The sequence below is a fragment of the Heterodontus francisci genome, unplaced genomic scaffold (genome assembly GCF_036365525.1).
Source record: "Heterodontus francisci isolate sHetFra1 unplaced genomic scaffold, sHetFra1.hap1 HAP1_SCAFFOLD_1119, whole genome shotgun sequence".
Classification (NCBI taxonomy): domain Eukaryota; kingdom Metazoa; phylum Chordata; class Chondrichthyes; order Heterodontiformes; family Heterodontidae; genus Heterodontus; species Heterodontus francisci.
The window spans coordinates 54,618-68,968 of NW_027141698.1; the positions used below are offsets into that span (position 1 = coordinate 54,618).

At 42.7% G+C, this 14,351-nt stretch overlaps 1 protein-coding gene across 1 annotated transcript; it reads left to right on the top strand.

Moving 5' to 3' along the window:
- The first annotated feature begins 6,711 nt into the window (after nt 1-6,711).
- On the top strand, nt 6,712-8,099 carry LOC137364425 (probable G-protein coupled receptor 139). Its single transcript, XM_068027646.1, has 2 exons — nt 6,712-6,781; nt 7,189-8,099. Exons 1-2 carry the CDS (start codon nt 6,712-6,714, stop codon nt 8,097-8,099), a joined length of 981 nt encoding a protein of 326 aa, XP_067883747.1.
- The last annotated feature ends 6,252 nt before the right edge of the window (nt 8,100-14,351 follow it).

Sequence of the window (14,351 nt, forward strand, 5' to 3'; positions counted from 1 at the left end):
TGTAGCAAAGAATTACAAATAATTTGTGAGGGATATTATTCCGAAGCTGCAAGATTAGTATCAGCACTGGTTTCCCAGCAGTAGGTGTATCAAAAACAGGGGCTAAAAATTGCAGGGTTAGAGCGAGTGTAACAGGAGTAGGAACACCATTAGTACTGCAGAGGTTGAGGCAGAGCTCTGGATCCAGTGGTAAGCATATCAGCGGTGCTGCAAAATAGGACAGTACTTGTGTTCCTGCAATTGGTACAACAGTACAGCTGCAAAACTGGTCATCAGCAGAATTATCATAAGATCATAAGAACTAGGAGCAGGAGTAGGCCGTCCAGCCCCTCGAGCCTGCTCTGCCATTCAATAAGATCATGGCTGATCTTTTCGTGGACTCAGATCCACTTACCCGCGTTCTCACCGTATCCCTTAATTCCTTTATTGTTCAAAAAGATATCTACCTTAGCTTTAAAAACGTTTACTGAAGAAGCGTCAACTACTTCACTGGGCAAGGAATTCCATAGATTAACAACCCTCTGGGTGAAGAAGTTCCTTCTTAATTCAGTCCTAAATCTGCTCCCTCTAATCTTGAGGCTATGCCCTCTTGTCCTAGCTTCACCTGTCAGTGGAAACATCCTCTCTACTTGTATCTTATCTACTCCCTTCATAATTTTATATGTTTCTATAAGATCCCCTCTCATTCTTCTGAATGCCAATGAATATAATCCCAATCTACACAGTCTCTCCTCATAAACCAACCCCCTCAACTCCGGAATCAACCTAGTGAACCTCCTCTGCACCCTCTCCAGTGCCAGCACATCCTTTCTCAAGTAAGGAGACCAAAACTGCACACAGTACTACAGGTGCGGCCTCACCAGTACCTTATACAGCTGCAACATAACCTCTCTGCTTTTAAACTCAATCCCTTTAGCAATGAAGGACAAAATTCCATTTGCCTTCCTAATTACTTGCGGTACCTGCAGACCAACCTTCTGCGATTCATGCACAAGGACACCCAGGTCCCGCTGCATAGCAGCATGCTGCCACTTTTTACCATTCAAGTAATAATCCTTTTTACTGTTACTCCTACCGAAATGAATGACTTCACATTTATTAACATTGTATTCCATCTGCCAGACCTTTGCCCACTCACTCAATGTATCTATGTTCCTCTGCAAGGTTCCACAGTCATCTGCACACTTTGCTCTGCCACTCATCTTAGTGTCATCTGCAAACTTTGACACCCTACACGTGGTCCCCAACTCCAAATCATCTATATAAATTGTAAATAATTGCGGTCCCAACACCGATCCCTGAGGCACTCCACTAGTGACTGATTGCCAACCAGAATAGCACTCATTTATCCCCACTCTCTGCTTCCTATTAGTCAACCAATCCTCTATCCACGCTAATACTTTACCCCTAACGCCATGCATCCTTATCTTATGCAGCAGCCTCTTGTGTGGCACCTTGTCGAAGGCCTTTTGGAAATCTAGGTACACCACATCCACTGGGTCCCCATTGTCCACCTTGCTCGTAATGCCATCTCTTTTAGTACCCTGGGATGCATTCCATCAGGGCCAGGAGACTTATCAATCCTTAGCTCCATTAGCTTGCCCAACACTACCTCTTCCGTAATAATGATTGTTTCCAGGTCCTCACCTACGTTCGTCTCTTTGTCAATTACTGGCATGTTATTAATGTCCTCCACTGTGAAGACCGATACAAAATACCTGTTCAATGCCTCGGCCATTTCATATCCCATAACTAAATTCCCCTTCTCATCCTCTAAAGGACCAACGTTTACTTTAGTCACTCTTTTTCGTTTTATATATTTATAGAAACTTTTGCTAACTGTCCTTATATTCTGTGCTAGTTTTTTCTCATGTTCTATCTTGCTTTTCTTTACAGCTCCTTTTGTAGCTTTCTGTTGACCTTTAAAGTTTTCCCAATCTTCTAGTTTCATGCTGTTTTTGGCCACTTTGTGTGCCTTCTCTTTCAATTTGATAGCCTCCCTTATTTCCTTAGACACCCATGGCAGATTACCCCTTTTCTTCCAGTCCTTCCTTTTCACTGGAATATACTTTTGCTGAGCATTTTGAAAAATTGCTTTGAAAGTCCTCCACTGCTCGTCAACTGTCCCACCATAAAATCTTTGTTTCCAGTCTACTTTAGCCAAGTCTTCCCTCATTCTATTGTAGTCCCCCTTGTTCAAGCGCAGGACCCTGGTATTGGATTTTATTTTCACACTCTCCATTTGTATTCTAAATTCAACCATACTGTGATCACTCCTTCCAAGAGGATCCCTAACTATGAGGTCATTAATTATTCCTGTCTCATTACACAGGACTAGATCTAGGATAGCTTGCTCCCTCGTCGGTTCCATTACATACTGTTCAAGAAAACTATCACGGATGCACTCAACGAATTCCTCCTCAAGGCTACCCTGACTAAGCTGGTTCGACCAATCTGCATGTAGATTAAAATCCCCCATGATAATTGCCGTACCATTTTTACAGGCATTAGTTATTTCTTTGTTTATTGCCCGCCCCAATGTGATGTTATTATTTGGTGGCCTATAGACTACGCCTATCAATGACTTTTTCTTCTTAGAGTTTCTAATTTCCACCCATATAGATTCAACCTCATTCTCCATAGAACCTATATCATCTCTCAGCACCGCCCTGATGTCATCCTTGTATATCAGAGCTACACCACCTCCCTTACCTTCCTGTCTGTCCTTCCGAATAGTCTGGTACCCCTGGATATTCAACTCCCAGTTGTAACCAACCTGTAACCATGTCTCCGTAATGGCTACCAAATCATATTCATTTGTGATGATTTGCGCCGTTAACTCATCAACCTTGTTACGAATGCCACGGGCATTCAGGTAAAGTGCCTTTATGCTAGCTTTCTTACCCTCATGATTTCCAATATCTCTAATAACTCCCGAGTTATCCTTCCTTTCTGCTTCTTTCATAGTCTGCCCTGAACTTAAACCCTCCTGCTCACATGTTAACCTGCTGCTTACCTTTTTCTTTACCATCATACTCCCTGTCGTTTTCCCTTTCCCTTCCCCCCGAGTCACTAGTTTAAAGTCCTAGAGACCACCCTATTTATCCGTTTCGCTAGAACACTGGTTCCAGATCTGTTCAGGTGGAGACCATCCCATCGGTACAGATCCCCCCGGTTCCAAAACTGATGCCAATGCCCCATGAAATGGAACCCCTCTTTCCCACACCACTCCCTTAGCCATGTGTTTACTTCCCTAATATTCTTAGATGTATCTAGACAGATACATGAATGGGCAGGAAGAAAAGAGATACAGAACCTTAGAAAATAGGCGACATGTTTAGAGAGAGGATCTGGATCGGCGCAGGCTTGGAGGGCCGAAGGGCCTGTTCCTGTGCTGTAATTATCTTTGTTCTTTGTATCCCTAACCCAATTTGCACGTGGCACGGGCAGTAATCCGGAGATTATGACCCTCGAGGACCTGTTCCTTAATTTCGTTCCTAGTGCTTTATAATCCCCAAACAGGTCCTCCATCCTAGCCTTGCCTATGTTGTTAGTCCCAACGTGGACCACATCAACTGGATCCTCCCCCTCCTGCTCCAATATCCTTTCAAGCCAGTCAGAAATGTACTGCACCCTGGCACCAGGCAGGGAACACACCATGCGGGACTCATAATCCAGCTTGCAAAGGATACTATCTATCCCCCTAATTATAGAATCCCCTGTAACTACCACTTGTCTTTTTGCTCCCTCCTCTTGAATGGCCTTCTGCACCATGGTGCCATGGTCAGTTGGCTCATCCTCCCCGCAGCCCTTTTCCTCATCCACACAGGGAGCAAGTATCTCGTACCAGTTGGATAAGGTCAAAGGCTGAGGCTCCTCCACTCCTTAACTCAGGATCTCCCTACCTGCCTCAATTAGAGTAGCTTGTTTACCATTAGAGCAACATACAGGGGTCTTGAAAAGGAATAGAAGCAGCTGTACGAAAGGAAGAAGATTTTCATCTCTGACATAACAGTAGGGAACATGAGTTACATGTACTAGTACGAGAGGACTTTTTTATTCCTTCATGGGATGTGCACATCACTGTCTAGGCCAGCAGTTATTGCCTGTCGCTAATTGCCTTTGCAAATGTGGTGCTGAACTGTCTTCATGAACCGCTGCAGTCTATGTGGGGGAGGTACACCCACAGTGCTGTTAGGAAGGGATTTTCAGGATTTTGAGCCAGCCACAGGGAAGGAACGACGATTTAGTTCCAATTTCCGTGCATCTGCTGCCTTTGTCCTTCTAGGTGGCAGCGGTTGTGGGTTTGGAAGGTGCTGTCTAAAGTACCTTGGTGTGTTGCCAGAGTGCATCTTATTGTTGGTGCACACTGCTGCCACTGTGCATCGGTGGTGGAGGGATTGAATGTTTCTGGATTAGCCTGGCCCTGCCTGTTTCATATATAGTGTATTTGTAAGGCACCATTAATACCAGTGGAGAATAGTTGCATATGTAGGCTACTACTGCAATCAGAGGGAAACAGTCACATATAATGTATGTTTAGGGTGCCACTTGTATCTGAGCAGTACCATCACACGTAGTGATTGTATAGGGGAACCACTAGTAAAGGAGGAGCACAGTCACTTATAATGCAGGTGTAGGGGACTACTAGTAACTTAAGAGGTCGCTCACAACCACTGCATGTGTATGGAACCACGGATACCAGAGGAGCATGGCCACACCTAGTGTATGTGGATGGTAATTGCTAGCATCAGAAGAGCACAGTGACATCGAATGGGTCCATCTCTAATGTGAGTTTAGGTCACCACACGTACTGGAGGAGCATGGTCTCCTCTACTTCATGTCTGGATGTACGACTCATACCAGAGGAATACATCTTTAGTGTAGTGTAGGGTACCCGAGTACCAGAGAAGCACAATCACCTCTATTGCAATTCTGGGTGCTGCACTTGTACTGGAGTAGCACACGGGCCATTCGTTTGTGAGGAGGACTCGAAGAGGATGCAAAGAGTGATAGACAGGTTAAGTGGGTGGGCAACGTGGGGGCAGATGAAGTATAATGTAGGGAAGGGTGAGGTTATTCACTTTGGTAAGAAAAAGAAAAGATGATTTCTTTTTAAGGTGAGAAACTTCTAAATGTTGATGTTCAGATGGACGTGGATGTACTCGTACAAGGATCACAGAAAAAATAGCATGCAGGAACAGCAAGCAATTAGGAAGGCAAATGGTATGTTGGCCTTTACTGCAATACAATAACAAGGAAGTCTTGCTACAATTGTACAAGGCTTTGGTGAGACCACAGCGAAAGCAATTTGCACAGTTTTGGTCTCCATATCTAAGGGAAAATGTACTTGCCTTGGAAGAAGTGCAGCGATGATTCACTAGATTAGTTCGTGGGATGAGTGAGTTGTCCTATGATGAAAGGCTGAGAAAATTGGGCCTTTACTCTCTGCAGTTTGCAAGAATGAGAGGCGATCTCTTTGAAACAAATCAGAATCCGAAGGGATTTGTGAGGGATTCCTGCCTGGGGAAACCAGAACATGTCGGGGCACATTCTCAGGATAAGAGGTTAGGCTTAGGACTGTGATAAAGGGAAATGTCCACAGTCAATGGGTTCTGAATCATTGGAATTGTGTACTCCAGAGGATTATGGATGGGCTACATTGAATGAATATATTTAAGACTGAGATGGACACATTTTCAGCCTTTCGAGGAATAGGACTATAGGAAGCGGGCCTGAAAGTGGAGTTAAGTTGGAAGATCAGCCATGTTCTTTAGTTCTTATGTAAGTGTAGGGAACCATTAGTAGTGAAGGACTGCTGTTACCGCCATTGCAATTATAGGTGATCACAAGTGCCGGAGGAATATTGTTTTTATCTCACATAAGTGTCGGGCTAGCACCAGTGGCCAACTCTAGAGTAAACAAAGGGAATCACAACCAGTATCAGAAAAGGGTTGTTATCTCCAGTGTAAGTGTGCTGAAACACGAGTATTGGAGCAGGATGATCACATCTCCTGTAAGTGTAGGTGCCACTAGTACAGAGGAAGTTGGGCACATTTACTGTAATCATAGATACCATTAGTATCAGAGGAACCTGTTCACCTCTGGAGTAAGTAATGACATTACCACTATTCCAGGGCCAGCCTGCTCACCTATAGGATAATTGAAGGGTACCAATAGTACCCGAGGAATATGGCCACTTCCACTGTGAATGTGGTGCAACTGCAGCAAGGATAAGCATGCAGACCTCTGTGTACATGTACTAGTCCCACTAGTCACAAGAAACAAAAATCACCTGTATTACTGCAGGACTATTTTCATCACAAATATTGCAGGATTTCTTCTGCTGCCTGATGCGCAGGTGTTGAATCAATAGGTTAGAGTCAAGGACAGCGTCAGAACAATTCAGTCTCACTGTGCTGCATTGGCTGGTCCTATGGGAACAGGATCCATATTAATTCCACTTGTAAATAATGTTTTAATTTAGTGTTTTTAAAACTGACGTAGTGTTAACCTTTCCCCTAATTCTGAATTGTTAGAAAAAACAACTTACTGAGTCTGTTTGTTAAATGACTATAACCAATGCTAATTGTGATCAAAGCTGATTGACTCCTTGGAGGATTAATGTCTGTATAAATATAGGTTCCTCGCTTAAGCTCAGATGTGTGCCAGACTTTCAGATCCTACAGCATTCATCCATTCTCACATAAAATGGGGAAACCAGCTATTCTGTTGATGAAAGACATTTACTACCCGATTGTCGCAACTGTGGGTGTCCTTGGTGAGCCATTATAAAGTATTTGTTCGTAATCTGTGTTGAATATCTCCCTATTTCCAGCATGCCGAATAAGATAACGTGTTTCCCCGATGTCAGCATTACACAGTCAGCGGTTACCAGAAAAAAACTTGTGAACCGGGTATCCACACTTTCTCTGTTTCCCTTAATCTGATAGCTGTACTGATGTGAAAATGTTCTTTGAAGATCCGACCCAAAGAATCAAGTATCACCCTTGCAGAGTGAGCGCTACAGCAGCTCATTAAAATATATGAGCAGGTTTCCCAGGAAATGGCTCCACGGTTAAACTTATATAATCACACTGAATGGAGTAAAATGCTGTCAAGAGATGTTGAGATTTATTTTTCAAACAGCCACTAAAATATTATTTATCTCGTCCCACTTTCTTACAGTGAACTTGGTGACAATTATGATTCTGTCCCGAAGAAACTGTGGCCTTTCCAAATGTATTTCTGTTTATATGGTGGCCATGGCAACAGCAGATCTCCTGGTTCTGATCATCAACGTGATATTGTATCATATTTTCAACTATCAATTTCCATTTTCATTCCTGTCTTACACCCCCGTGTGTAGGATTATTCTATACATGACAACTATCAACTTTGATTTGTCTGTTTGGTTCACAGTCTCTTTCACATTTGACCGTTTTGTAGCTGTCTGCTTCCAGAAGTTTAAAACAAGATATTGCACAGAAAGAACTGCAGGTGTGGTTATAACAGTGTTCTGTTTATTGAGTTTTTTGAAGAATATTCTCTTTTTATTTGCATTCGAACCTCAGCAAATAATTAACAAGGTGCAGTGGGGCTGTCGGGCAAGCGTGGAATTTTTTTCCTCACCACTCGGTGCAGCGTGGGTCTGGTTTCACAGCGTCTGGCTCGTTTGGCTTCCTTTTACTTTAATTGTCTTATTTAATTGTTCATCCATTGGACGTATTTTAGTGGCCAATAGAACCCGCAGGAAACTCCGGGGTAACAGGAGTGAGAATCGCAGTGATTCAGAAATGGAGAACCGCAGGAAATCCATTATTTTATTGTTCACTGTTTCGGGCTGTTTTATACTGTTGTGGTTGACAGTTGCCGTGAGTTTCGTGGCGACCAGACTGCCAAAGACCAATAATTACCGTGGTGATCGCACAGCCCCTGGATATATCGCCTATGAAACCGGAACTTGCCTTAAGTTTTTGAGCTGTATTCAAAACCCATGTATTTATGTAGCGACCCAGAGAAAATTCAGAGAAGAGCTGAAGAATGGGCTGAAATCTCTTTGGGCATTAATTTTGAGATTCGTTGTAAAATGCGGATAAAATTAAAGACAGCTTGTTCACATCTGAAGCTCAATTTCAAATTATTTCCTTTTGTGCAAGGTCTTTTCGGTAATGTGAAAAATACATAAGCTCTTTTGCGCACTGCTCTTCCATTTTGTAGCACGTTTGGTGGCTGCATTACATTCGTTCTTTATCCTTCGTTCATTGAGTAAACATAATTTATTCTTGTAAATTCAGCACATTTCAAATTAACGTTTCAAAGATGGTAATGATGTGTTTCAGTAGTGGTGTCGTGCATGTGTATAAGAGAGGGAACCGCCTTATTTTCGAGATACTGGGATCGGGGACACAAGTTAAATTCATCAGGAAGGCTTCACTTGGTTTGGGACGGAAGATCCTGCGATCATCGATAGTGGTAACAGTCTGGGAAGATTGATGTGATTATTGCAAGTGTGGGTCTCACGATCACACGCCATTCCTCATTGACAAATGGAACCATGATCTTGTCACATGATAAGTTTTCAAATGGAAGAAACTGTCAGAACTCGACACTGATCATCTTCAAACCCTCACTAGATACAGGTGAGGTACCGGAGCATTGGAGGTCTGTGAGTGTTGTACCATTGGGTAATAAGGGTACGAGGGATAGGATAAAAAATTATAGGCTGGTCAGCCTGACCTCGGTGGTGGGTAAATTATTAGAATCAATTCTGGGGCGCAGGATAAACTGCCACTTAGAAAGGCACAGATTAATCAAGGATAGGCAGCATGGATTTGTTAAGGGAATGTCGTGTCTTAGTAACTTGATTGAGCTTTTTGATGAAGTAACAGGGAAGGTTGATAAGGGTAGTGCTTGGATGTGGTCTACATGGATTTTAGTAAGGCACTTGACAAGGTCCCACATGGCAGACTGGTCAGAAAAATGAAAGCACCTGGGATACAGCGGAATGTGGCAAGTTGGATCCAAAATTGGCTCAGTGACAGGAAACAAAGGGTAGTGGTCAATGGAGATGTTTGCGAATGGAAAGCTGTTTCCAGTGGCATTGCACATGGCTCAGTGTTGGGTCCCTTGCTGTTTGTGGTAGATATTAATGATTTGGACTTAAATGTAGGAGGCATGATTGGGAAGCTTGCAGATGTCACAAAAATTGGCCGTGTAGTTGATAGTGAAGAGGATAGCTGTAGACTCCAGAATGATATCAATGGTTTGGCTGAGTGAACCCAAAAGTGGAAAATGGAATTCAATCCAGAGAAGTGTGGGACTAATGCATTTGGGGAGGGCAAACAAAACAAGGGAATACACAAAACTGGGAGAATATTGAGAGGGGTAGAAGAAGTGTGAGACCTTAGTGTGCATGTCCACCCTACAGATCCCTGAAGGTGGCAGGACAGGTAGATAGAGAGATGAATAAGACATATGGAATGCTTTCCTTTATTGGCCGAAGTATAGAATACAAAAGCAGAGATGTAATGCTGCAATAAAGACACAAAATGCTGTAAATACTCAGCAGGTATCTGTGGAGAGAGAAGCAGAATTAACACTTTGGGTTAGTGACCTTTCATCAGAAGTGGCAGAGCCAGAAATGTAATAGGTTTTAAGCAAATGAAGCGGGGGTGAGGCAAAAGATGACAAAAGAGAAGGTGTTGATAGGACAAAGTCACAGAGAATAACCGATCAGAAGGTCATGGAGCAATAACAAATGGTATGTTAATGGTGTGGTGAAAGAAAAGCTCAACCTTCCATGACTGCGCTTCTGATACGTCTTCCCTTTTCCTGAACCGAGGATTCCCCCAACCCCACATCCCCACTGTGGTTGACAGGGCCCTCAACCGGGTCCAGCCCGTTTCCCACACCTCTAGCCTCACCCCTTCCCCTCCCTCCCAGAACCGTGACAGGGTTCCACCTGTCCTCGCTTTCCATGCCACCAGCCTTTGCCACTGCAAAATTCATGTTCCCCTCCACTCTCCTGTCACCATTCCAAAGGGATCATTCCCTCCACGACACCCTCGTCCACTTCTCCATTACCCCCACCACCTCGTCCCTTTGCCTGCAATCACAAGAGGTGTAATACCTGCCCATTTACCTCCTCTCTCCTTACTATCTAAGGCCTCAAACACTCCTTTCAGGTGAAGCAGCGATTTGCTTGTATTTCTTTCAATTTAGTGTACTGCATTCGCTGCTCACAATGTGGTCTCCTTTACCTTGGGGAGACCAAATGCATACTTGGTGACCACATTGCAGGACATCTCCACTCTTCCAGTGAACATCAAAGCAAGTTCAAGGAACAGCACCTCATTTACTGATTAGGCACGCTACAGCCTGCCAGATTGAACATTGAGTTCAATAATTTTGGAGTATGATGTGCCTCCCCCACTTTTTATTTTTATTTTTTAGTTATTTTTCCTTCTTTCTTTTTTCTTTTTTATGTGTATATTTTATTTTAGTTGGTTTAGTTTGTTTTTACTGTGCCTACCCAATGTTTTTTTCATGTTTGTACTTGGGGCCAGGCTGTTCAGTTTTCTGTCAATTAACACCCTCTCTGCTCTAACGCTTTGTCTTTCACGACACCATTAACATACCGTTTGCCTTTGCTGCATGATCTTCTGATCAGATATTCTCTGTGAATTTGTCCTATCAACACTTCTTTTGTTATCTCTTGCCCCATCACCGCTTTACTTGCTTAAAACCTACCACATTTCTGGCTCTCCCATTTCTGGTGATGGGTCAATGACTTGAAACGTTAACATTGCTTCTCTCTCCACAGGTGCTGCCAGACCTGCTGAGTATTTCCAGCATTTCTTGTTTTTATTTCAGATTTCTCGCATCTGCAGTATTTTGCTTTTATTTTGATGTAATGCTGGAACTGTATAAAACTCTGCTTCTGCCATAGCTGCAGTTTTTCATACAGTTCTGGTCACCACATTACAGGAAGGACATAATTCCTCTGTAGACACTACAGAGGAGATTTACAAGAATGTTGCCAGAGCTTGAAGGTTTCAGCTGCGAGGGAAGTTTGGATCAGCTAGGGTCGTTTTCCTAAACAGAGGAGGCTGAGTGGTTACATAAATTGAGGTGTACAAAATTATAAGGGGTCTAGATAGAGCAGACAGGAAGAACCTGTTTCGCCTAGTGGAGAGGTCAAATACCAGGGGGCACAGATTTTAGGTGATTGGTAGAAGGATTAGAGGGGACATGAGGAAAAACATTTTCACCCAGAGGGTAGTGGGTGTCTGGAATTCACTGCCCGATCGGTGGTGGAGTCAGAAAGCCTCGACTCATTTAAAAGTTCGCTGGACATGGACCTGAAGTGCTGTAACTTGCAAGGCTACGGATCAGGTGCTGGAAGGTAGGATTCGATAGAGCGGTGAGTTTTTCTTTTCTTTTTTTCAGTTGGTGCAGACACGATGGGCTGAATGATCTCCTTCTGTGCTGTAACTTTTCTATGGTTCTATGGTTTTACAGTAACACTCGGAAGAAACACTTAAAATAGCTAGTAACTATGTTTTAAAAAATAGAAAAAACTGATTTAGTGGCAAATCTGGCAAAAAGCGAATTTGCAAAAGCAAGCATGACCTATCTCGGACATACAGAGAGGCAAGTGTTCCCAAAAATGGCAAAAGCACAATCCTTAGTGGAGGTTCCTATCCCGAAGACTAAGCATGAAATCTTGAGGTTTTTAGGGATGTATGGTTTCTGCAGAAAGTTTGCACCAAATGTCAGTGCTGGAGCCAGTCCACGAACTGATATGCTACAGAAAAAGAAAACGAAGGGCGTGGCCAGGTGACTGCCAGGCATCTTTTGAAAGGTTAAAGGCAGTTTTGACGACTGAACCAGTGTTGGCTGCTTCAAATGTAACTAAGCCTTTCAAGGTAGTTATTGATGCTAATGACCTGGGGGGTCAGTGCAGTCCGATTACAAGATGATGAATCAGGCATAGAAAAGCCAGCAGGGTAATTTTTCAAAATAACTGAAGCGCCACCAAAAAAATATTCCACTGTGGAAAAACGATTGGCAGGCTTATGGCTAGCTCTGAAACAGTTTGAATTATATGTCCGCCACAATTACAAAAAGCATTGATATACACTGACCATAATCCATTAACCTTTGTGGAGGGGTTTGAAACCCATGGTGCCAGAGCATTCCAATGGAGTTTGTTGTTGCAGTCTTGTCACTTGAAAATTTTACACATTTCAGGAAAAAAAAACAATGTTATCACAGGTGGTTTGTCAATAATTTCGTTTTGTTGAGTTGTATGAGCAAGAGTGGTTCAACGCAAAATTGTGTTAACTACCAGTAGAGTGAATGAGGGGCATGAGTGTGAATTTTTCTTAAATGCTTTCAACTCCTATTTTTACATTGTAATGATACGCATTCAAGAATGGTGTTTAATTTCACCAAGCGTGGAGGTGTTGCCAAAGGTTTAATTTCTGGACTAAAATCTTAGAATTCTGTGTGTTTAAAAAACAACTGAAAAAAAGGATTTTCAGTAGCCCTGGACACCTGGGAATGTTGGAATTTTTGGATGCTGACTCTGTATGCATGAATAGGAGAAGCATGCAGTTTAAAGGTAGCCAGCGAGGGGTTTGACCTCCTCAAAGCAACACTTTGAACGGCAGTGGAGATTCTCTGACTGGTCACGTGATCGGCTCAGGAAGGCTTTGCTTTCACTTTGGACTTTTAAAAACCAGTGAGTTGGACAAAGATCAGGCATTTTCAAATTCAGACCTGACCTGCCTGGAGACCTGTAAAAAGACCTTTCTCTGTAAAGGAGACTTGCATCTCTTGAAAAGAAATCCTGCCTTTGAAAGGTGGCTGGTTCCTGTTGACCCCTGTCTCTGAAGAATTCCTGCATCCAATGAGATCCCTGTTGCCTACCATATTTTGGGAAGTCCTGGAACGTCAACAACACTTCAACTACTGTGTTGTTGTTGTGAGTCCTGAGCAGACATGGCTGCTGCACCCCTGCTGAAAGACTTCTGTGATGCCTGCTGCAGTTAAATTGCCTTGAACATCTACTCATCAAAGTATATTCATCAACCTCGTCTGGAGAGACTGCGAGTGGCCTCTGCCTTATCGACTCTGGGACACCTCACCCACCGAAGATTTCTTCCCAGAATGTGACTAAACTGATGTATTTTTATTATTCCTTCTATTCCCAAGAAACAGCTGCAAACCAGAATCCTTTGCTCTGATTAACTGTTTTTTTAACTGTATGGGTGCGTGCATGAGGGCCAAGAAATTAACGAGATTTTCATATGTATTGATTTCTCGTATTAGTAGTTAAGACTTATTATTTCTTTTCTAATAAATAGTTAACTTTTTTTGTTGTTTAAAGAAACGTTGTTTGGTGTAATTTATTCTGGAGGACAAATAGAGTGTCTATTCTTCGGTAGGTGGGAAAATTCATTGATATACAGTGATGCGTGGAGAAGTGGGACTGAATTAACAGTGCATTTGTTCCGTCTTCGTCGTAACACTCTATTCAAGAAAGCAAGGAGACAGAAAGCAAGAAACTACAGGCCATTTAGCTTGAAATCTGTCATAGGGAAATGCTGGCATATATTATTACAGAGGTTATAGCTGGGCACTGAGAAAATCTCAATATTATCAGGCAGAGTCAACATGGATTTATGAAAGGGAATTCATGTTTGACTAATTTATTGTAGTTCTTCGACGAAGTAACAAATAACGTGTATAAAGGGGAACCTGTGGATTAGGTGTGCTTTGATTTCCAGAAGGCATTTGCCAATGTGCGACATCAAAGGTTACTTAGCAAAATCAGAGCTTATGGTATAGTGGGTGACATATTAGCATGGTTAAAGGGCAGTTGGGTAAAAGGAAGCAGAGATTAGGAATAAATGGATTTTGTTGAGTGAGGGGGGGTTGACAAGCAGTAACTAATGGAGTGTCACAGGGATCATTGCTAGGGCCTCAGCTATTTATAATTTACATGAATGACTTGGAATTATCCACTTTGGCAGGAAGAATAGTGAAGTAGTATATTATTTAAACGGAGAGAGATTGCAGAACTCTGAGATACAGAGGGATGTGGGTGTCCTGGTACATAAATCACAAAAGGTTGGTATGTAGATTAGGAAGGCAAATGGAATGTTGACTTTTATTGCAAGGGGAATGGAATATGAAATTTTGCTTATATAAATAAAAATATAAAATAACGTTTTGCTACAATTGTATCGGGTATTGGTGAGACCACGTCTCGAGTACCGTGTACTGTTTTGGTTTCCTTATTTGAGAGAGGATATAACTGCATTAGAGGCATTGCAGAGAAG

Excerpts from the sequence above, each read along its gene's own strand:
- LOC137364425 (XM_068027646.1), top strand. The coding sequence starts at position 6,712 with ATGGGGAAACCAGCTATTCTGTTGATGAAAGACATTTACTACCCGATT. Across the intron at positions 6,782-7,188 it reads CGCAACTGTGGGTGTCCTTG|TGAACTTGGTGACAATTATG; the intron begins GTGAGCCATTAT and ends ACTTTCTTACAG.